The following is a 23,885-nucleotide window of genomic DNA, read 5'->3' as shown; positions in this document are numbered from 1 at the left end:
ACACCCAGCGATGAGAAATTCTGATTGGACGATTGGCGAGCGAGCTCATCAGTTAATGAAACAGGTCAAAGAGAGTCAGATAGGAGAGAGACTCTCTCACAAGTAGTTCTGTGGAAAATGTTGGAGACGGCGGTTGCATGTAATATCTGTGGCGCATCCTACACATTACCCGGTAACAAACAGCTAAACTTGAATGTTATGATAATTTGAAAGTGTATTTTACGTTACTAGACTTTTTTATTCTTTCTGATCCTACACGCGCATGTTTGAAAACAACGTGACAGAAAATTCCAGAAAAGCGTTATAATAAGCATTTATGTATTTGTCATGTTTTATAAAATCTAATGTAAATTTTGTGGGTTTATTAATCTGGTGGATTATGCTTTTTATTTTTCAGAAGATGAAGCTGGGGGTAATCTCCCGCACGTGCTGTTGTGCAGTCATATCTTTTGCAGCACATGTCTGCGCGCGCTCGAGTCACCTCAGAAAGTCATCACGTGTCCGGAATGTCAGGTATTTTTTACAGTCTATGGGTAGTTTACATGGATGAGGAAAAAAGGCGTGATTATATTGTCAGTGAATAACGACTTAAATTTCAGTTTCTTCCTCTCCCAAAGTTGTAGCCCTGCAGAAGACATGCATTTTTAGCGTTATACGGCCCCCTTGCATTTTATAATGTTCTTGTCTACATGCCTTGACAGTCCCTCGTCACTGACTATGCTTTTATCGTTTGTAAAAGAGCAGTGTATCCCCCTTTTTCATAACGAGCCTACAATGGGAGGCACTTCCGGTTGGGGGAAGTTCCACTCAAAAAGAAACAAATAATATAAAATCATAAAGTTGCACTGCAAATAATCCTTATCCGTCAGTTTGACAGGATGAGCTGCAAATTTTCTTTAATGTTCTATTTTCAGAAGTCAAGAGAATAACGTAATGCTTGGTAATGGTATTTTAATGTGACACATTACAGGCCCTTTATTGGCTATAACTGCACAATGCAAGTTTGCCAGATCAGGTAGCGGATCCGATGACAATGCAGCGCTGAAGTGCCAACTAGTCTCTCCCTATGGAGGATCCCTTTACCACTCTACAGATAAAGCATTGTCGGGAAACTCAATTCGCGTATCTACCCCGAATTGATAAAATAAAATAAAATTCTGTATCAAAAATTATAAGGAAACACCAGTACTTTGTTTAGGCTTGGTTTGTAGGGAATTACAAACCTGCGCACATACAGTATATTCAAACGCACATAACTATAGAACCAATTCTTAATGCGCATGTGAACGCGCTATGTAATATAGCTCAACGTGAAAAATTACTTTTGATAAAGCAGTTTTTTGACGCAGTTCGAGTCCTGTGACAAGTATGACTTTATTGGTGTTTTGCAGTATGCATAATACAAACTTTTGCCATTCAAAGTAATTAAATCCCTTGGTTTTCATCTTACAATAATACCAACATCACATAGTAAAATGTTTAATTGTAATGGACTTATTTCAAAGGCTTTCGGAATAGACAAATGGCTCTGTCTGTTTATTCTGCAGTATAATAACTGCCAAAACGTAACTTTTTAACTTTATTAGAGGTGCAGAAGGCCACACAGCAACTTTTTCGGTATTGCACAAAGGATGTGCATAACTTTATACCCTTTATCATTAAAGAAGAGACATAAAAGAATAGGCTTTTAGTTGTTTTGTGTCGTTAAATAAATGTATCAATAACTGAAAGGGGAAAAAAACATTCTCAGTCCTGGCAATTTATTGTATAAATTTCAGTACCCCATCAGAAGCTATAAAAATAATAAGTTCCCAAGTAATTGTTCAAGTAAACAGTAATTAAAAAAAAAAAAAACTAAACAAAGAAGTTGCAAGCAACAGTACAAATAAATTCAAAAGAAAAAAGAAATTAAAGAGCTTGTTTTTCAGGCAGGCCTAGGTCTACCATTAGTATTCAAGTTAGAAATACTAGAGAAATTGATGTCTAATTTTTAATTATTAATTATAAATCTTAAAAATAGTAATATGAAACAGTTGTAAGCCTAAATATGTCCAATTTAAGACATGTACAGTAGGTAGGAAATACAAAAGCCCTGACACGGAGCGGATAATTACAGTATAAAGCAAGAGAGAGCAAACTTTGAAATGACCCTTTAAAATGTCAGTAATTAATTTTTTTTTTTCTTATTCGTTAAGTGGGGGTGTAATAGTCTCCATATTTGTCACTGTAAATGGCATTCAGTTAAATTTCACATGTTAAGGAAACCACTAAAATTAGCCTCTCCCGGAGCCTGTAGTGATGTCATGCACTTAGTAGTCTTTAGGTGTTGGGGATTACCGGTACATTTTTAAAGAGCCATGAGAAGTATCTTAAAATGATACTTCAATCACATGAACTATTGTATATAATAAATTCACAAAATTGATCATATCCTGACTCTAAATTTAATTGGATTGGATCTTTACTAAAATAAAATATTTGGGATTCAACCCCTTGGTTTGCAGTGCTACTGAAGCAGCAATATCTGTTTATTAAATGCTCCTATGGAATGGGATTATATGAAATTGGTGGTGTTAATTATGGAAGTCTTTTCATTTGTTTTAATATAGATGGAAACCCTGATTGGTGAGGAAGGAGTAGATGGGTTAGAGGTGGACAGCAGAATCATTGGCCTCATCTATACAGCACGGATGAACACAAAGAAAGAGTATTTAGCAAACTGAGATTAATTATATATTCTATAAGTCCAATATATTTTTTTTTTTTTTTTTTACATTTTTAGAACTATATTTTAATGAAACATTGGTTTCAATAAGTTGCAATTGCAAAATAAACATTATTGTCAGCAGGCATTCTGGAGACCGGTGGAAATCTCAAAGGTTTAGGAGCCCACCCTCATATGCAGCCGTCCACACACAGGAGAATGCTGAAGGGGTACACACACTTTTCACTTGGATGACTTTGACCTGTAGTATATAGTCTCATCCTTTCATTGAGATCAGGTTCACATAATATTCTCAGCTCAAGGTTAGAGCTCAGTAATGTATGTGTGTGTGTGTGTGTATGTATGTTTGTGTAGAGGCCAGATGTAGTTAAAGTTTTGGATGAAGCTCTCGTTAAAGCAATGGAAACCCTGAATCAACTTGATACACTTCACGAGGTAAAATGAGAAACTGTACAAACAAACTTCTGTAACCTTATTTTGTAGGAATGTTTTCTTGTGTAGGAATCAGTTGACTGGGCAACTGATTTTTGTCAAGAGATGTTACGAGAGACATTAATGTTTTTGATTAAAGATTACATAGACACGTTTTTTTAATAATTCATGTGTAGAGATAAATTTATAATAAACATTGTCTTTTGCCATTCATGATTTCATGGTGATTTTAAATCTCTTGAATAATATATGCGATATTGCTGTTTTGTTAAGCTTGTGTTTTGTGTATTTAAGACTCTTGCCAATGGTATTCATACTCAGCTGAAAAAAGAAAGAACTCGAATTGTCAGAGAAATTGATGAGGCCGTTAACAAAGTAAAGAACATTCTGCTGAAAAGGTTTGTGGAAAGAATTTTTAGAGGCACAAACTGAGATGAAACATTCTGTGGGGTTTTATAGGTCACAGACTTGGCAAATAAGGCTTCTCATCAAGAACTTTGTGGAATTTGTAGGCGGAGTACGTTGGTGTCAAAATTGAACACTGTTGATCAACTCTTCTCGGATGGTTGGAAAGAGTGTAAGAGGATCGAAAAGCAGGTAAAAGATCTGCGCACAGCCATCCAGAAAGCTCGACACGTTCGTCAGGTTCCTTCTCTGGAGACCTATTGCAACCTAGACAAGGTAACGCTGTACTAGACGCCATACAGAGTTCTGCTTAATGTTAAATGATCTCAATGACTTAATTTTTCAAGGTTAGTTTTAATTTCTAGGAACTAAGGCAAGTAAGATAGTTAGTAGCTAGAAACTCTGAATTTTGTGAAAGCTCTAACTTCTTTTGTGTGGGTGAAGTGTAATTTTATTATAATCCTTTTTACCTAGTGTGCTTTTCTTGTTCTTAAATGTTTTTTTTAGTTCATTCTACATTTATTCCACATTCCACCTCAAAGAAACATTTTTATCAGATTTCAGATACTGTATATATATATATATATATATATATAATATATCTATATATAATAACTATACATCTTAAAATAAGACATTCCGTTTCTAAGGCAACACAGTAGTATCTTAAACCTTCTCTCAAATTTGTTGCTATATTTATTTTTAATTGTTTTAAGATTTTGGAGACTCTACAAATTCCAGTGGATGTTGAGTCATATGACATGAGCTGTCTGTCATTGCGTTCAGGACTCAGGTAGATGACCATCGTACACAATTAGTTTCAGAGCTCCAGAATGCAATTAATAGTTACAAAATGAATGCACACAGCTCTGCTGTTTTTACATGCATACAAAAAGAAAGGGAATAATTTACTCTTAATTTTGTTTTTTATTTATAGGTGCAGTCTTCAGATAGACAATCTTACTGAAAGTATGAGAAACTATCTTAAAATCACAGATGTCGATGATGGTTGGTAAGTGTTTATAGAATGTGCTTTATTAAATGTGTGTAAAACGTATTGACATGATTTTTGTCATTTTATTATCATGTCAGTAGGGATGAAACGATGACCGGTTTCACTATAAAATGTCCTGACCGTTAGTATTATCGGTTAAAATTTAATTATCATGAAAACCGTGTTTGATTATTGCGAATTTGAAAATGTGTGGTAAATCCTGTCTTGGCAGCATTAGTCTGACGCAGGCGCACAAATGAAACGTTGTTTTTTGTATGAGAAGACAGCGCTCGGGAGAATTTCAGCCTTCTAAGAAGACCAAATATGAGGTGTGGTCATATTTTGCCTTTTACAAAAGTCCTGTGGGAAACTTATGAGAGGATGCAGAACATGTAAAAAGAAAGTCACTGCAAAAGGGGAAACACTACAAATCGTATTCATGACCACCACCCTCTTTTATTTCAAACGCAAGGTAAATTAACTTTTACCTCAATAGCAAAATTAAGTTGGGGAAATAATTGGACACAAAATATTGTTTTGAGTAGAAAGTTTATTATCTCACTTGTAATTAACGCAAAGCTTCCGCAAAAAAATAAATGTTTGTAGCACGTGGCTTTGAACCAAGCGAACAAACAATTTCAAACAAGACAATTAAAGGTGTAGTTAACTTTAAAATGAAAATTTGCCCATGATTTACTCACCCTCAAGCCATCCTAGGTGTATATGGCTTTTTTCTTTCAGACGAATGCAATCAGAGTAAACACCCTGACGCTTCCAAGCTTTATAATAGCAGTGGATTGCAACCAACAGATTGAAGCTCAAAAAATGTGCATCCATCCATTATATAAGAACTCCAAACGGCTCTGGGGGGTTGATAAAAGCCTTCTAAAGCCAAACGATGAGTTTGTGTAACAGATGTTTTAAAATCTTACCCATTTATAAATCCATTTTTTACAGTGTACAAAACAATCGTCAGGACAAGACGATCACTACAACAATATTATAGTAGTGTTAATACTACAGTCCTCTGATTTCATTTTCAAAACAATCAAAAACTGAGATGCAAGACTGCGTTGCTATTGACGACGGTCATATAATTTAAAGCTGCAGTTTGTAACATTTGCATGCATCTTGCAGAAGAACATTGTAGCCGGAGCTACGTCTCTCTGTTTATGTCTGATGAATTACGCAGGTACTGGGCTACTTGGTTTTACAACCTGTACCAGCCTAAAATAATCAGAATTAAACCCTTATTATACGTGTACCGTAGTATAATACAAAAACACGGTTTGGAAAATGGATTCATGATTTACTTGCTCATATACATTTTGTAAATTTGGAACAAAAAACAGTTACATACTGCAGCTTTAATGTTTATGCTTAAAAGAAGTGCATAGTTGATCATTTTATTTGTTGTTTGTTGATTTTTCAAATATAAAATTTGTTAATGTTTTCAGTGTGTATCAGTTCTTTTGAAACATTTTTAAAACCGTGATAATATTGATAATTGTTCTAACGTTGGTCACTATAATCATGATATGAAATTTTCATACCGTTTCATCTTTACATGCCAGTATCAAAGAAGTTACTGTGGAGCCTTTCCAACATGTGAAAAGCGCTGAGGAAGTCTGGGACAGCTCCAGTCAGTCTGTTCAGAGAAATGCAGACCCCATTCCCAAAAAACATAAAGTCACACACAGCCCAAGTTTTATGGAAGAAACAGATAGAGGAGATACAGGAACAGAGAAAGTGGAAATAGGTGTGTGTTTTCAGGGCTGGGTAAAAAATATTGATAGTGATGGTTATTTTTTTATTATTTACTGAGCATTTTCTTATGTTTTTATAAAATGTTTAATATGTTGAGCTCATGTTTTTTTAGCACGCAGTTGCCCGGTTGCTGAACCAAGGTGCAATGAACGGAACAGAGCACTTAGAAAACATCGCAGGCAGCATTTTGAAAAGTCCTCAACTCAACAACCTAAAAGTATGTGCCTCGTTTGTTGGTTAATCAGAAGAACAAAAAAACAAGACAACTCTCTTTTTCCTTGTCTTATTGAAGTGCATTTTGTGCCAACCGTGTGTTTGTTTGTTTGTTTTTACTTCTTTAGTGGTGCACTATGCACTGGTAACACACATTGTGAACCCTGGACATTTCTACGTACGCTATTTGTTCGAACACAAGGCAGGCCAAAAGTTGGCCAAAAAGATCAACGAATTCTGCTCAGGAGAGAATTGCCACTTCACGTGCAGTGATGAAATCAAGACGGGTATGTGCATGTAATCCCTTAATGTTAATGATGGTTGTGTATTTATTTTATCGTTTTTTGTTAGTATTGATTACACAGTGCTTACTTCATAAGTAATCATAATTTTTCTGCTACAATATTTGGATTCACCTTTTAAAATTTGCATTTTAAAATTGTTTTCAGAAAATTTTGTTAAAATACATTCTCTGACCATGGCTGACGCGTTACATGGGAAAAGACATTCAGCTTTGGTTACAGAAGTGCAAGCCAAATTTCACCTCATTCAGACCTTTTACCCTTAGGGTTCTAAGGTGTTTTTGGGGTCCTTGAGATGCTTTGACATGCCCTGTCATTTGTGATTTTTTTTCAGTTGCTTATAACATGTTAATGGCAAAGGTGTCACAAACAGGGCTACCATAATATGTGAGCAACATGTATGTACATGTTTGTATTTTTGAGAGAATAATGTTTATGCATGGTTATTGAAAAAAAAAAAAAAAAATCAGACCTGCCAACCTTAAATTAAATTGGATCATTTTACTGAATCTATCGGTACCGATATATCAGCAAAACCGATGAATCGGTCGACCTCTAGTCTTAGCTGTTACTTAGTGTATTTTAGCACATCTGAAATGCTGTATTGACCAATCAGCTACCAGTATCGTATGTGTTCTATATTATGGCATTATGATATAAGGCTGTCAAAATGACTGATAAGCTAAATTCAAATTTCTTTCTTAAATATTAGCTAAATTCAAATTATATTCAAGTTAGAGGAAAAAAGTACTGTATTGTCTCCTATGCCCACAAGAGGGCGCAAACAAGCGCAGTAAGCAAATATAAACCAAATCAGGCATTGCATCTTTTATTGAAATCTTTTAAGTGACATTCACTTTTTAAAGTCCATTTACTTTTGAAACCATCGTTCTTAAATAATGTAATTTCCTTAATGTGCATGCAAGGAAAATTAGGTTACAATAGTGCATAAAACTGTAAGTGCATCAACACATGAACACATAATAGCAAATTGCCATTCAGAAACAATCCACTTCTACTCACTACACATCTACATATTGTTCGTCAAAAACACCAGATGGTCAACTTGATCTGCAGCAAGTGCTGAATGCTTTTTGTTGACAATGTTTTCAGCTGATGAAAACACACACTCAGCTCTGACCAATGTGCAAGGTATGGTCAAGTATGTAGTTGCACAGTTTTTGCCACCAACTGAGAGGGTTTTTGTCAGCAGGTAGCCTTTAAAAAATCAAGCCTTATTATGATATGAACTTTGTCTTAATGTATTTTTGCAAATGGAATGAAAAATTTGTTATATTTGTATGGATGACAAATGTCAACACATAGCTTCATAAAAAATGAAAACAAATGAATGCAAGTCACCGTGTGTGTGTGTGTGTGTGTGTGTGTGTGTGTGTGTGTGTGTGTGTGTGTGTGTGTGTGTGTGTGTGTGTGTGTGTGTGTGTGTGTGTGTGTGTGTGTGTGTGTGTGTGTGTGTGTGTGTGTGTGTGTGTGTGTGTGTGTGTGTGTGTGTGTGTGTGTGTGTGTGTGTGTGTGTGTGTGTGTGTGTGTGTGTGTGTGTGTGTGTGTGTGTGTGTGTGTGTGTGTGTGTTCACAGGCTCTCTGATCTTTGTCTATTGGAAGGAGGATGTGTGGTGTAGAGTAACAGTGACTGAGCTCTTTCATAAAGAGCGTTTCCAGAGTGTGACCAAATGCCTTGCTTTAGAAGTCTCCCGTCTATCTGTTTACTTTCAGGACTATGGCTTCTCCAAGGGCTTCTCAATCCCAAGGTGAGAATTAAATGGTGTGTATGTGTAAGCACTAGCCTGGCAAGCCAGACCTACATCAAGATGTTAGGTCTGGAAACTCACCATAGTCACGGCTCAATCCGAGGGGCGGGATAAACGGCTGTCTTTCAAATTCCCTCTGCACGCAATAGGACAGCGCTTCAACCAACCTGAGCGTTTTCCCAACAGCGGAGCTAGTTGATAGATTCAACTTTTGCCATATCTGGCCGGCAAAACGACGAACACATCTTCCTTTTTTTAAGAATGACTTAAGTACCGTTCTTTGCTCTTTTCTCAAAGAAAAACTTAACTCCAAGTCCTCCAGAGTCGCGGCCAAAGCCGATTCGAAAGACCGTTGTTCTCCATCAGCAGCCGCCATTCTTTGTTTTCAAATAGCAGCAGCCAGGTAACCGTCGCAACTCTGTCGTCATATGTTAAGCCCGCCCCCGCCTACTCTATACACAACGTGATTGGCCTGACCCAATCTGGGTTTTTGCAGCGAGAAGGTTTATTGAGAGTTGCTAAACCCACCTGGCTGCGAAATACATTTTGCTGCCGCTAGGGTGCGTCTAGATTTCTAGGCTATGTAAGCACTGTAAAAAAAAAAAAAAAAAAATTGGGTTGTCATTAGGGCTGTCGCGATGACCACAATATTGTAATACTGCAACCCCCTACAATGCTAGTAAATCACTCGCATATGCAAGTAAATTTCACTCTGGGTTACTAAATAATGTCTATCATTAGCCATTGGCTAATAAATTCTTCGATTTTACTCGCCAGTGTGTGTGTTAGATGCCAAGTACAAGTTTAACATAGATTTCCACTCGCTGAACACTCTGAATGAGCGCTTGAGAGTTTCGCTCTCCGTCAAGCAATCTGTACTAATATTTCAAATTCAGCTCAGCGTACCTGTATTTGACGTACTGTAAACACGCAAAGAGAGAAAGCGAGAGTCTTACATACCACACAAAATCGACACACTACATGTAAACCATATACTTGTTTGTATTTTCTTGTCAAAATTCCTGAGTTCATCTGGAATTATTCAGCTTTTAAGAACAAGCAGAAGATATGCCATTTTCTCTGGGAGTGGGCGGAACTAATGCGCAAATGGCAATCTCACTGGATGGCCCTCATCCCATTTAATTTCATCAAATCAGTTCGAGCGAACGCTGACAACGTGATTAACATTCATGAACCCAGCAGCTCATCATGTTATATATTGTCATTATTAGTAGTAGGATTATTATCTTTTAATAAACTTTATTTTTTTTTACTTTTAAACTTTTAAAAACTTTTTTTACAGAAACACTGAATGACCAGCAATATCTTAAGCACCACCACCAGTCCTAAGTTCAGTTAAAATTACAATAGTAGGATTATAAATAGCAGTTATTATATGACATTGTGACAGTCTGTACTTTTTATTAATTTTAATGCATTAAATTAACTTTATTAATTAAAAAACATGACATTGCCCTTTAGCAAACTAGCCTAAAAAATTTAATAACTGAAAAGTATATTAGATTTTCGTTATTTTATTTCAGTGAACATAACTGCCATTGCAAAACGGGCACATGAAAAAACAAGATGAAATGCATAAAGAACTCCACAAAACACATCTGGATTATCATGCCCATAAATAATATTAGTGTGTTGGTTATGGCTATATAGGTTATTTTTAGATGCACTGATATGATGATTGCATAACAGGGTTTTTCCTGGTTCAAAATTGGTCTTCTGTGGTGGCTGACCAACATGGTCATCCACACACAGCAAAGAGTACACTAGTACCCACATGATCCGCAAGCCCAATATTGACAATAAATGTTAAATAAAAAAAAATTAAAGCTGTGATTTTTCCACGACTGGCTTTCATTGTTTTGAAAGATAAAATCCTTTTTTGATAGACCTGATAATTATTTAAGTATAGTCATATAAATTAAAAAGTAGCATTAAAAACGTAGCGTTAAGATGTGTAATAGTGTAATTTTTACCATATAAAATTAGCAGCTAGCTAGCAACAGCTTGATTTGTGCTTTGATGTACTTTCATCTCACTCCAGTCTAACTTCAAACTAAATGATTTTATAGGTCATTTACTACACATTGTCATAGGCCTATACATACTGTGGATTATTAAGGCTAAATTTTACTAAACACTCTTGCTAAATGAGGTAAGCACACTTACTTTCTCATTTCAGGTGTGTATGTTCTTCTAAGTAATGATTTGTTATACACCGATTCAGACACTGACGGGCAGACCAATTGCTTTAACCATTAATTATAAAGAATCGGCTCAATGGAGTTATTAGGTTGCGACTTGGACTTTAGTGGACGTTTTGTGTGGGAATCCTGGCTGTTAGGACATCATGAAAGATTTGTCATCACGAATGCACCACGTGAAACATGGATTCGGACTTCCGACCTTTAGGATCAGTTGATTTTGATGCGAGGGAGAGAGCAAAGACAGAACTGAAGACGGAGAGTGCCCGCTCGGGGGTGGGGCGCTGTGATCGTTCTCTTTTTTAATTATTTTTTAATTTTTAGAATAATAATTACACAGCAAATGTTCGTGCACACCTCTAGTTGCTGTGTCCAAGGAAAGTGAAATCTTTGTTGTATCATCCTTTTAACGTTAAAGGGTATTTCCCATGAATGACGTCAGCGCTGGTTAATGCATTGAGTCAATGGATATTCGAGGATCGGAACTAACTGTTATACATAAAACAATAGCCTAACAAGCTTATTGTCAGGTTTATGTTCTGTTATGTGGACCCTTATTTTGACATTCTCTTGACATTTCACTTCCTGTTTCAACGCTGTTTAGTTACATTGGTTACTGAATATGGCCTAATTTTTGTTCCTGCTGACCACATTGTAACACTTCTCCTTCACCGCGATAGCCTTTTGTTGTAATTTTTAAAGGCTTAAAATCCTCTTTATTTGTTAGTTAGTTGTGTGCATTTCTAACTCTGGACCTGAATGTTGCTGTATTTTCAAATAGTGAATCTGCTCATGGCATTAGAGTTGACTGAGATTGATCTGTTTGCAAATCAAGTTTTCTTTTTGTGTGTCTTAGTGATGGAGATTTAAGCTCGTTGAATGAGTGTCTGCGGAGACCTGATGCAGCTGCTCTGTTGGAAATGAACGGCTGGGCTCCTCTGGCCATCAAATGTTCCCTTCAAGATATTATTCCTTCAGACCTGGTAAGAGCTGTATTTACTCTAACAACACAAGCAATTATTAGTGCACAAAATGCATGTTCAAATAAGTTTTCTCACATTTCAACCACAGGAAGTTATTCATATGGGTGCCATCTAGTGGTGGAAAACTTATGTTTCATATCTATTTCTGTTTTATGGATGCTATTAGAGAATATTAATTGTTTGAGCGTGGCTTGTCTCCAGGCACAATTGATAACTGAGAAGACACGGAAAGCTACAGTATGTGGTGTTTGTGTTTTTATGTGTATCAGGTGAAAGGGTGGACTTCAGAGGCAAGTGACGAGATGAGAAGACTGCTAGGCTCTGAGGCTGTGGAGATGCAGGTGTTCGGTCAGGACGGAGACACACTGTTAGTGGATATGAGGAAAACGGCGATGGTGTCTCTGCGGGAGCATCTGGTGTTCATGGAACTGGCCAGGTGTGTAATAGTCACATCTAGGGCTGTTAACTTCATCCTTACAGCACACTAAAGGTGGGAATTTTTAGGCACCTCACGATCCGATTCTGAGAGTCACAATCTTCTATTGTGTATGTTTATTCTCTTATAAGACTTTTAATATATTGCACGAAAACTTAATTGGTGCTTGTCTGTTTCTTTTGGTCTATGACTCCCCTTTGTACTGTATAAAAGAGTGCAATAATTAATTAGTTATTTAATTATCATGACAGGACAAATGACAAGCAATAAACAAAGAGTGCTTTGAGTATCTGAATGTTTTCAAGTCAAGAGCAGTGAGTGATTTATTTAATTTTTCTTAGCTTTGCTGCTGTTTTATTATTACTGATGACATCTTAGGCAGTGGGAGATCTAATTGCTTCACATCATAGACTGTTGGCCACGTTCACACTAATGTACAGCTCTATTTTGACACATCATATATTTGCCCTGTCTGTCTGATCCCTTAAGACGACTGTTTACGTTTAATTCATAAAAGATTTTTGAGGTGCAAGTCCATAAACCGTTTACATGGAGTCGCACACAGTCGCACGCCGCGAGCGCTAGCATTTTAAAGCAGCGGTTTGTCAGTAAGCGAGTTTCTTTTATTGAATATATATATATAGACCTACTACATTTCAAACTGCAAATATTTCAACCGACAGCTTGAGGCCTTTAAGTGGCACTGAAATCTGCGTTTTGATTCGGTCCGGTTACATGGGTACCGGTTTCATACCGGTACCGGGTTTCGGTACCCAACCCTATCTATTATATTTTTATCTAGAGCCAAAAGTCTATGCTTTTCCAGCACATGAAGAGCATTTCATAATAGACAATGTTAGAATTTGGAAAACTATTAAGAGATGGCAAGTAGGGCTGCACGTTTTCAAGTTTTTCATTAACCGTTAACCGAGGCCCTTAGCGGTTAATACTCGGTTAACCATAGTGTGCGCGCCGCAACCCCGAGATAGGCGTAATTTGCGGGTGGGACATGTCCCCACCACTATTTTCTAAGGTCGATATTGTCCCCACCACTTTTGAAACATCTCGCGGGATGAATAACGTTACCAATACAAATAAAAAAACACATCTCCAGTTAACTAGCAGAGCATTCATTTCGTTCGTTTTTTTTAGGCGATCTAGCGCTGAAATGTTTTATTTTTTAAGTGATCAAAGTGCTCGTTGCCGCTGCGATCGAGAAGGGTCTTGTAAAACGTGCTGAGGTAATATTAATTCGTGGCCACGAAACAATTCACCTGAATATTCACCAATTCACACACACACGAAAAAAAAAGGAATAAAAAGATGTACGAGAATAGTCGGCCTTCACCGAAGAGCTATTTTCACTAGTAAGAAAAACAGTTTAATAATTATTAATTCGTGGCCACGAAATAATTCACCTGAATATTCACCAATTCACAAAAAATAGGTCTTTAGCATTCACTAATTAATAATATCAAAGTCTGTTTTTTGGCCACGTTGTAATTCGTTTAATCAAAATGAGGGAGGGAATTAGTTCAACTTGTCCACGATTTATTAAAACGAGGGAACAAATAAGTCGTCGTAACAACTAATTATTTAGATCAGCGGACAGGGCGCATAAGAACAAACAGAGAGAGAGCCCCGGCCGCGCGCGCACGCACTCTCACCGCCTTCAAACAACACGAGCGCTGTATTGCTCTCTCTCCCTCGCGCATATCAACACAATAGTAAAAGGTCGGAAGACCGATTGTGTTTTATTGATTAGTAGTTTGTTCATATAAAGTGTTTGATTAGCAAGTACATGTTTAGGAAATGCATAATACAAAATGTATGGGTTAATGTAACGGTAAACGCATGCGCGGGTAACTGCTGGGGTAAAGCTGTGGCTCTGCGGCTCTGCAGACAGATATTATTGTGATCCGATATTGTAGCGCGGATACTATGTTTGTTTCTGGCTCGCGCACAGCCTTCACTCTCGGACGCGCGCTTTCTTTGCCCGCTTCATATTAGAAAACTGGTCTAGCGGTCTCTGGTGGTGCAAAAATGTATTACAACTAAATTAACCGAGCAAAATGTTTCACTCGGTTACGCAATTTTTAACGGTTAATCGGTTAACCGGTTAACCATGGACACCCCTAATGGCAAGGAAAGACAAAAAATCTTTTAAATTACTTTTTGTTCTCATGATGAGAGTTGTGATTATTAGATTATGTGCATTGTTTGTTTTTAGTGTTTATTGCTTTGAGCAAAGTATAAAAATGGTCCATACTTTTCTTAAGAGGTAAACCCTGCAGCCCCAGTATGTTTTTTCTGTCCCAAGGCCTTCTATGTTCCATGCTGGTAGGTGTCTAAATAACCAAAAAAAATTTGCCTGTTAAAACATCTGATCTTACCTTTTTATAATCCTATCCTGTTGGGAGAAATACATTTACTTTTTTGATACATTTTTGGTAAAAATTCTTTGACATCACTGGTTTGGCTCTATGGGCTCAATAGACTATTTTGAGTGTTTAGGTTATTTATTTTCTTTTACAAAGTGCTACAGCTGCCTCGATGGAAATGTATAACTGTTCCAAAACAGTATTGTCCGGACCTCCGCTGGGAAGGAAATATAGAGACCGTACATCTTGTAACTTGTAACTAGCCCACGATTGCCCTTTCCTTCAACCTTTTCGAACTTTATAGAAGATCAGAGTGGGGTGGGCGACATGGCAAAATATCATATCACGATTTTATCGCCATTCTTTTTCATATTGGTTTAACTATTTTGCAAGTGACTGAGCATTACAGCCAAACTAATATCCCAATTTTAAAAACAAAGCCTTACAAGGAAACAAAATATTAAATAAAAAAAGAATGGCAGACATTTAGGCCAAAGTGACGTAGATAAAAATGTTTTTTCATTATTTTCTTTGTTATTAAAAAATAAGAACAAAGATAAACATTACACAACATAATATATAAATGCTTTACATACAAATGTAAACAGTTCTTTATTTTTTCAGCTACAGTAGGTGTTTTAACAGTAGCATTCAAGAAAGATATTAAATGAACAAATATAAAAATAAAACACTACATAGACTTCACTGTATAAATTATACATTGATTCTTCTCAAAGCTTCTATTAAAGTTCTCAGAGCAGCGAGTGATTTTCTCTGTGTTTAGTTTTTTATTAACATTAAAGGGATAGTTTCCCCCAAAAATTAAAATTGTCATCATTTACTCTCTCAAGTTTTAAAACTGAATACGTTTTTCTTCTGTTGAAAATAAAAGTTATTTTGAGGAATGTCCACAGACTTCCATAGTATATTTTCCTACTATAGAAGTCAGTGGGGACCAGCAACTGTTTGGTTACCCACATACTGAAGCAGAAAACAAAATGACAATCTTATTTTGTGTTCAGCACAAGAAAAAATTTAATTCAGGTTTGGAACAACATTAGAGGGAGTAAATGACAGATTTTTCATTTTTGGTTGAACTTTCCCTTTAAGGACAAGCGGCAGCATGTTAACTCTAGGCTACTGTCACTTTATATATATATATATATATATATAGCAAATTATAAATCTGTAGTAAATTGTTTTAATAAATATAAAATAATGTAGTTCAAAAAGTGAGAAGATTTGAATTCCAGGACACGCGTGCCCTGATAAATGTATACCTTAAGTAGTATTTTTGGCAAAGCATCAGCAAATTAATAAAGTTAAATGCTAGTGAAAATGAGAAATGCCTGAACGTCCAAACAGAAAAAAATGCTAATTGGTGAACCATTACACAAAGCTTAATGAAATGTTTTCAAAAATAACACATTAACTTTGCCAACCCCAATTAGATTGTCAGCTCTTTTTTGTTATCGTTTTGCTAATATTGTTAATATGAACAATGCTGATCTGAAACTTATGTGCTGTGTACAGATTCTACTCTCCTATAGTAGCTCCTGGCAGTGTGCCCCTGCTCTTCTACCCTCCAGTTCTCCCTAAAATCAATGTTGAGTTCAACGCTATGGTTGCTCATGTAAACTCACCGTCAGACTTCTATGTACAACAAGTGGGTGTAAAAACACATTATTATAAATTCCTAATGAAATTAAATGAATGATTGAAAATGTGATTTACTCATCCTTGGTGAATGCAGGTTGAAAATATGGAGTACCTGCTGTTGCATTCGAAGCTTCAAGACTGTTACAGTCATCCCAATGCAGACCAGGAGTTCCAGATCTACTGCCCTTCTATCTCACAGGCCTGCGTCGCTAGCTATGACAAAGAATGGTGCAGGGTTCAGGTCACAGGTGTGTGTGTGTGTGTGTGTACCATATCAAACATATAAACATTCAGTAAAGGAAGATTGTCACTCTGATAAAATGTACGAAGGTTAAGGCCTCTGTTTATCTCTCAGGTTTCCCTGGTGGTCGGATGGTCGAGGTTCGGTATGTGGACTTTGGCTACAGAAAGACTCTCTCCGTGAAAGATCTGAGACAGATAAAGGACGAGTTCTTTGCTTTGCCAGAAATGGTAAGATTTAGCCTGTAATTCCGGTTATGAGGGACAATACTGGTATGAAATTTTATACTTGTTTAAAGGTTGTATCAGTGATTTCAGGCCCCCCCCAAAAATGATCACATTCATCTAATCTTTCCTAACGATCCGCTAGCTGCCCGCCCCATAAGCATGCCGTCAAAAAACAGGTCTCTGTAGGCAGCCTAGGCTCTGAGATCTGCACACAAAAACAATTGGTTTCACCAACCACTCAAAACCATAGCGGATCGTTAGGAAAGATTAGATGAATGTGATACTTTTTTTGGGGGCCTGAAATCACTGATACAACCTTTAAAGGGGGTTTAAATATGAATGAAACTTACTTGACAACTATGGTTCCCCAATGTCCATATGAATAGAATAGTCTTAACCTGTTAAGCTGCAACCCCACTTTTGAAAAATCCACAGAAATGACATACCCAAACTGAAACAGATACAGTTCATGAACCCTTTGTACTAAAAGCACAAGTATGATCTCATTTGAAAGCTGACACCTGGCAGTTTATTGTAATGTAGAATTAATTATTGTCATAATGACAAAAATTGTTATAAATAGCTTCAAAGTTTTGTAAAGTTATTAGAAATTATTTTTTATGAAGCATCCTCATGAAAATAAAATTGAAGTTGGCCCTGGAGCAGTCTAGAAATGCACTACAGCTAATGCCACATGTCTAAACATTTTATGTTTAAAATCTTAAGATAATAAGTCCAAAACTCTGTATTTAGTGAAATGTTTTTCAAGACCATGTCATGTGACTTTATTTTGATTTGATGCTAAAATGCTACTGATATTTAGTGTCATCTTCTTACCATCTATGCAGTATATTGTCTTTATTGTTTTGTGGTGCAAACGAGCCCCATTCAGTCTCAGTCTCCCCCTGCACACATTCACACCTCTCCAGCCAGGTTATGGCTCTAAATATGCATTTCTTTTGTCTGCATTAGTTACTAACGACTGGCTATTCACATGCTATTCATATGGTTTCACTTTCAATCACCAATTTCTTTTCTCAAAGTTCACCCTTACATTCTAAACTGTTTTAAATGCATTTCTTGAATAAAGAAACATTTCAGTAAGCATTCAAAAAATAATAAAAATATAACTTCTAGGTGGCAGGTGCACCTAGGGCTAGCTAGCATGTTAGCTTAGCACACCATCAATACACGACAATTTATGAGATTAAAACCATGTTTGTGCTTATAAACTTACTTTATAAAGCAAATCGAGTATTTTAAATAATTTTCTGTGATCTAATTTGGCTTCAGATAAAAAAATCAGACAGAAAATATACTATTGTATACTGTTCTGCACAATGATAGTCTATATAGATTAGCATTACATTATAAATATAATCTATTATTATGGAAATACCTGGCATGGATTGAAAAACACAGGTAACTCAAATATCATAGCAAACATGTTTATTGTCTTCAAAACGACTGTATCTCCATGTTACAGCCATAGTTACAGCGCGATCTCTTGTTAGCTGTGTGTGTGTTCGAGGCTTCCTGGATTGTCACATGATTATGGCACTTCTTCATGTTCTAATACTGTGCACAGGGCGGCGAGGACGCCCTCATGCTATTGGTATGAATTGAAAACGCATTAACAAAGTATACAAACGCTCATAATGATTACATCGACGCATTTGGGTATAAATTCAATAAATATTATTCCTGTCTATAGAAATCTGATGTAAACCTATGAGAATATATCAATATTTCTCCAAATCTGCACATTTTTTAGCTAAAAGCCCGGAAGGACGTTGTTTTGTGTATCGCTGTCATGACGACGGCACGGGAGTTTTTTTATGAATGAAAGCGGCTGACGCGCATAATTCATATCAAAGGTATCGACTCATTTTTTCATTTCATAACTCCTGACACAAATTAAGAAATAACTGTCGCTATAAGTTTCTCAGAATACAATAGTGGTCAAATTCTGAAACTTGAGTCTTATATCTTTGTAATGATGTATAGTTTGTCAAGGTATAACATTAAATCTGATAGTAACTTTGAACTATTTATAAAAAAAACCGCTTCAGTGCGCCCGCGCTCTGGCAACGTTTAACAGGTTAAATAATAATTACTTGCCGGTGCATGGCAAGATTTCTTGTGATCGTGCTGCCTCTCATATGTACAAGTACTTTTCATATTCAACATACTTTTCATTTTAATGCCATGGTAACAAACATACCTGAGAGTGCAAATATCCTGTATCTTAGGGTGTACTCGCACTAGGCACTGTTGCTTTGTACCTTGTACCTGGTGCATTTGTCCCCATTCCCACTCCCCCTCTGGTCTGCCCTTAACATTCCCGGCCGGAGCAAGCTTACTTAATTTATGATGAAACTGAAAAAAAAAAAGGAAGAAAAGCACTTTTGCTAATAGACTGCCTTATAGATTTATCATTTATGGGGCGCAGCGATTTTCACTTGATTGTGCTACATATATCAGAAGATTAAAATATAAAATTGGAAAATTTTATATTGAAAAAATATAAAGTTTCCAAAAATATATACTAAAGTACAGATATTTGAAAAATGTACTTAAGTACAGTAACAAAGTAAAAAATACTTTGTTTCTGTCCACCACTGCTAAATATTGAAAATCCAGATCATGCATGCTCCAGTTTTTTCTGTTAAAGGACCCAAGTAGATGATATATCAGCTGTTCCTCAATCTTTCCTCACCGACACTCTACTCTGACACCCTACTGCAAATGATGCTGTCAATTTTGGTTGAACTTATCTACATCTATAAAACTAATCCTTCAAGTGTGTAAATTTAATAATTTTATTCCCCTTGAATTCTGTTTGTTTCATTTTGATTGTCAAACATAAAAATTAAATTCAATATTTAAAATCAAATGTGCTGTGAAAATTAGCCTGCAGCACCAGATAGCATCCCACTAGTAAGAAAGCAGGTCTTACAAGCACACTTCAATCATCGGCATGAGAACTCTGATAAATAACCAACTTAAGGAAGCTTATCTGTCCATCTATTTTCAGGCCTTGTGGTGCAGTCTGAATGATGTGGTCAGTTTGCAGAAAACATGGAGTGATGAAGCCTGTGATATGTTTAAGGAACTCGTGGAGCGTAAACTTATCACTGTTGTGCCAAAACGTAACTTTACACCTACAGACATAAACACAAGGGGTGTAACGGTTCAAATTACAAAAGGTTTAGTTTTTATTTCTTAGGTTCATGGTTTCGGTACGGTTCGGAAAGTGCTATGTTTAGGGAAAAAGGACTACTGTCAAATAAAAATAAAGAAGATATGAACTATCGAACTACAAGCAATAGATTTAGTCCACTACATATACACATACACTGATACTGATATACATGTTGTCTTTCTTGACTATTTACAATATTTTTGTGAATTTGTCCATTCAAGCGCATAACTTGAAATAGAACTCAATATTTGCGCACTGTCTGAGACGTGGCTTTCCGTGTGTGCGCACTTCGGATGATTGCACACACAAATCTTCTCACAATGTGTGCAAGTTCTTTCACCTCTACTTGGGCTTGAATGTTTAAATGAGTTTAGTTTAAACACAGATAGCAATGTGTGCTGTTCAGGTCTCACCTGCGCTCACGTGTTATCAATACCTGGGTGATGACGGCATAAACGACTGGTTATATTAGAGCATATGGCACTCCTATTAAACTAAAGGGGGTCGCACACCGGACGCGCAGCGCCACGTCTTTTAAATTCGAACACATTATTCTCTATGAGTGTACACACATCGGCGGCGTCTGTCCGTGGCGCCCAGCAACGGCTCAAGACCTTGTTCAAAATCCTGCTGCGCCATTTACATAGTTTTACATTAAATGTACATTTATTTGTCTCAAATCGTCGTTAATGTATATACTGACTTCACCCTGTGCAGCAATATACATTTAGTTTTACATTAATTTACAGAAATTAGCTGCTTGAATGAAAATGGCTGATGTTATCGGATTTTCAGGTGAGATTCTCAATTCATTCAGTTAACGGACGCTCTGAGGTAAAGTGTTCAGACTGCAGACTCAGCAACGATTCTATTTAATTGTACAGTACAGACATTATCTTAATTCCATAATGTCCTTAAACATAACAATATTGTTGGCCATAAATTGAGAGAGTGTGCGTCCGGTGTGCGATACCTCGAGTTGTCCTAGACGCGGCGCTGCGTGTCCGGTGTGCAACCCCCTTAAGTTTAGGGAAAGATAGAATGTGTATTCATCGACAGAAACCTACATTATCCTAACTCAACAAACCATATTATAGATGCGTCTGCGTCGTCAGATTTGAGAAACCGCGGTGCAAGTGCGTGCCGAGCCTGAACCGTGGGTGGAATTTTTTTTCTTTTTCAAACTTATTTATTTATTTATTTTGTGTATATATATATATAAACAGAACCGTTACACCCTTTATAAACACACACAGACATACATCAATGCCTTTAAGCAAGTTTAAGGTTTACATTTCTGTAGTTTTTATATAAATTTTCCATAATGAGATTGAGGGTAATGTGGTATACTGTACATTTTTGCTTGTCACTCACGTTTATTCAGAGTCCAACACTAGACCTGTGCCTGTGTGTCTGTATGAGATTGGGGACGATTTTCCAGGAACCAGTATTGAGGACATACTGGTCAGAAATGGCCTTGCTGTTTCCAGTAAACAGTAAGTTGTAAAAAGACCAAATAAACATCTGGACCATCTTTCTTTCTGTTTTTTTTGTTCTTTCGGTCCCCTTTTCTTTTTTTCCCCTCTTGCTCGCTCATTCAAGCTAAGCTGTAAAAGTAATTATTTTCCGTGTTCATTTTCTCCTGCTTTATCAGGATCCAGGTTAAAGACACCCAGCCCTTGGAGACGACCGTTTGGGACCCTCCATTTGAAGAGGAAGTTCGGTCTGTTGTGCCGACTCCCCCTCAAGCTTCTGAAGAACTGAAGCCCAGCCTGAGTCTGCCTACCTGTCTCAAAGACATCAGAGTTCGTGTGACGCACGTCACCTCCCCTGGAAACATCTTTGTGCAGCTGCTGCAGTTTGACAGCCAGCTGAAGAGGTGCCTGATTTCCTCAGTCCATATTCTATAGTCATCAGATGCATTTGAAGTTGTAACACTGTCATTTTGCTCGCAATGTTTGCAGAATTCACGACACGCTGAAGAGTCTCTTTTCTAAGTCTGAGCCGCAGGAGATGCACTGGGAAGCAGAGATGTTCTGTGCTGCTAATAACACTGGGGTTTGGGAAAGAGGAAAAGTGTGCAGTGTGTCCACTAGTGGTGTTGCAGAGGTATCTGTGCTCACACTTATTGAATAAAATGGAAAGAGTGGGAATCTGCTGTTTAATTAAACTGGTGTGTGTTTATAGGTTTTGCGTTGTGACTTTGGTAATAAAGTGAATCTCCATGTAAACAATCTCAGACCCCTCTGTGCGGATCTGATTGGATCTTTCCTACTGGAATGTAACCTCAGTGGTATAAGGTAAATGATCTTTTTTCCCATAGTTGTACATATACAGTTGCAGTCATAAGTTTACTTGCACTTTGCAGAAACAATAATTGCTGATAGAGTAAATTGTACCCATTTTCTCTTCAGGGAATCATGGAAGTATCATATTTAGCTTCTAAAGGGCAGTATTAAATGGAAAAATAAGATCTTTAAACAAAATAAAAGCTGGGGTTTGTTCTTTTTTTATTATTTTTTTATACATTTTTTTGGTCTTGAGCATCAGTGAATGTTTGCACCTTTTGTAATAGTTGTTTGAGTCCCTCAATTGTCCTTAGTGAGAAAAGATTTATCTCAAAACCATACAATCACTGTTGGAGGGTTCAAATATGCAGAAAAAAACAATGAATGTGCAGGACCTGGAGGATATTTGGAGGGACTCTATCACAAAACAAACAACTTTTTCATTGATCATTTGGCATATGTAACAGGGAAATGTTTTTTTTAATTCAGCAATTTATGTTCTCTTCCATTTCTAACTCTCAGGCCAGCTGGTGGTCGCTCTACGTGGACAGCCACAGCGTGTGACTTTATCTCTCTCTACTTGACCGGTGCCATGGCTGTAATGAATATAAAGGTTAGGATGAGTGTAAAGAAATGAAAAAACCATAGAAGTTAACTCTATTACAGCCAGTTCCTGTCTCTGATTCTGTGTGTGTAATTTCCCTCTCAGGAGCCAACCGCCAGCCCAGTGCTTGTGTCTCTGTTCTGTTCGAACCGGGCCGGTCAAAACGTCAATTTTGCTGATTTTCTCATTAGTGAAGGGCTTGCACTAAAGGAGAGAAAGTAAGAAAAATGTCACTGAAGGAAAGTAGTAATTCAGATGAACATTAATGTCAAGCCCTGCATATACTGAAGTAAACTGTTCCTAGGACTGCTTCCGCATTTGAGACGGTCTTTTCAGAGGAGTGTGTGTTGAGTGAGGAGGTTCCTGAGCCACAGAGAATAGTGAGTCCATCTCAGACTCCGCCCACACCCACCCCTCGCTTTAGCCCATCACCAGAGAGAGTGCAGACACGCTCCTACCCCCCTCCAGAGCTGCCTCCCTGCGGAAACGCGCTCATGAGCATCTCGGCCATCTCTGAACAAGGTGTCATTTATGCAATGACACACCAAGCAGGTGTGTGCAGTTTTTATTGGTAGCTAAAACAAATAAAACTTTTCAGCATCTCTCTTAGCCTTAAATTTTATGTAAATGACTTTTGTTATGATTTGCTATCCTGATATTTGTAATGAGATTGCCACTGGCTACAATATAAATGTGCGTTATGATTTAAAAAATTTAATGTAATGCCTTTTTACCTGCGTGTTCTGTGATGAGTAGCCTGTCAAATCTTTTGTTGTGTTGCCGTTATAAAAATTTGACTGCACTAGTTTCACTCACTGAGTTTGGGGTGCAAAATATGCACGGGGAAAGGAAGGGTTAGCTTCATGCGACAGAAAAATGTCAAAACAAAAAATATCAGACTTTTTCAAATAGTCCTCATCTCTGTTGAACAATTTGTAGGGCTTTGTAACTTTTAATGTTGCTTTTAATAAACAAATTCTGCCAATTTTACCTCAAAATACAAAAAATAAAAATGGTTTTGTGCTCTTTAAT

At 37.0% G+C, this 23,885-nt stretch overlaps 1 protein-coding gene across 1 annotated transcript in view; it reads left to right on the top strand.

Annotated features, from left to right (window-relative positions):
• rnf17 (ring finger protein 17) overlaps positions 1 to 23,885 on the top strand; it is a 28,781-nt gene continuing 4,896 nt past the window's right edge. Inside the window, exons 1-26 of the mRNA XM_081368538.1 lie at positions 1 to 172; positions 398 to 513; positions 2,610 to 2,707; positions 2,850 to 2,934; positions 3,080 to 3,160; positions 3,452 to 3,555; positions 3,670 to 3,838; positions 4,279 to 4,355; positions 4,500 to 4,574; positions 6,131 to 6,315; positions 6,436 to 6,540; positions 6,665 to 6,823; positions 8,436 to 8,607; positions 11,686 to 11,812; positions 12,082 to 12,248; positions 16,163 to 16,295; positions 16,383 to 16,536; positions 16,644 to 16,759; positions 19,794 to 19,908; positions 21,346 to 21,457; positions 21,616 to 21,840; positions 21,926 to 22,070; positions 22,149 to 22,261; positions 22,772 to 22,862; positions 22,959 to 23,071; positions 23,158 to 23,405. Of these exons, the coding sequence (XP_081224664.1) occupies positions 118 to 172; positions 398 to 513; positions 2,610 to 2,707; positions 2,850 to 2,934; positions 3,080 to 3,160; positions 3,452 to 3,555; positions 3,670 to 3,838; positions 4,279 to 4,355; positions 4,500 to 4,574; positions 6,131 to 6,315; positions 6,436 to 6,540; positions 6,665 to 6,823; positions 8,436 to 8,607; positions 11,686 to 11,812; positions 12,082 to 12,248; positions 16,163 to 16,295; positions 16,383 to 16,536; positions 16,644 to 16,759; positions 19,794 to 19,908; positions 21,346 to 21,457; positions 21,616 to 21,840; positions 21,926 to 22,070; positions 22,149 to 22,261; positions 22,772 to 22,862; positions 22,959 to 23,071; positions 23,158 to 23,405 (3,340 nt within the window). The 5' untranslated portion in view covers positions 1 to 117. The remainder of the gene's footprint in view (positions 173 to 397; positions 514 to 2,609; positions 2,708 to 2,849; positions 2,935 to 3,079; positions 3,161 to 3,451; positions 3,556 to 3,669; positions 3,839 to 4,278; positions 4,356 to 4,499; positions 4,575 to 6,130; positions 6,316 to 6,435; positions 6,541 to 6,664; positions 6,824 to 8,435; positions 8,608 to 11,685; positions 11,813 to 12,081; positions 12,249 to 16,162; positions 16,296 to 16,382; positions 16,537 to 16,643; positions 16,760 to 19,793; positions 19,909 to 21,345; positions 21,458 to 21,615; positions 21,841 to 21,925; positions 22,071 to 22,148; positions 22,262 to 22,771; positions 22,863 to 22,958; positions 23,072 to 23,157; positions 23,406 to 23,885) is intronic.

This window comes from Scardinius erythrophthalmus (assembly GCF_964197995.2).
Source record: "Scardinius erythrophthalmus genome assembly, chromosome: 6".
NCBI classification, from domain to species: domain Eukaryota; kingdom Metazoa; phylum Chordata; class Actinopteri; order Cypriniformes; family Leuciscidae; genus Scardinius; species Scardinius erythrophthalmus.
Note: the sequence above shows the minus strand (reverse complement) of the source record. Positions and strands in the feature narration are given on the sequence as shown.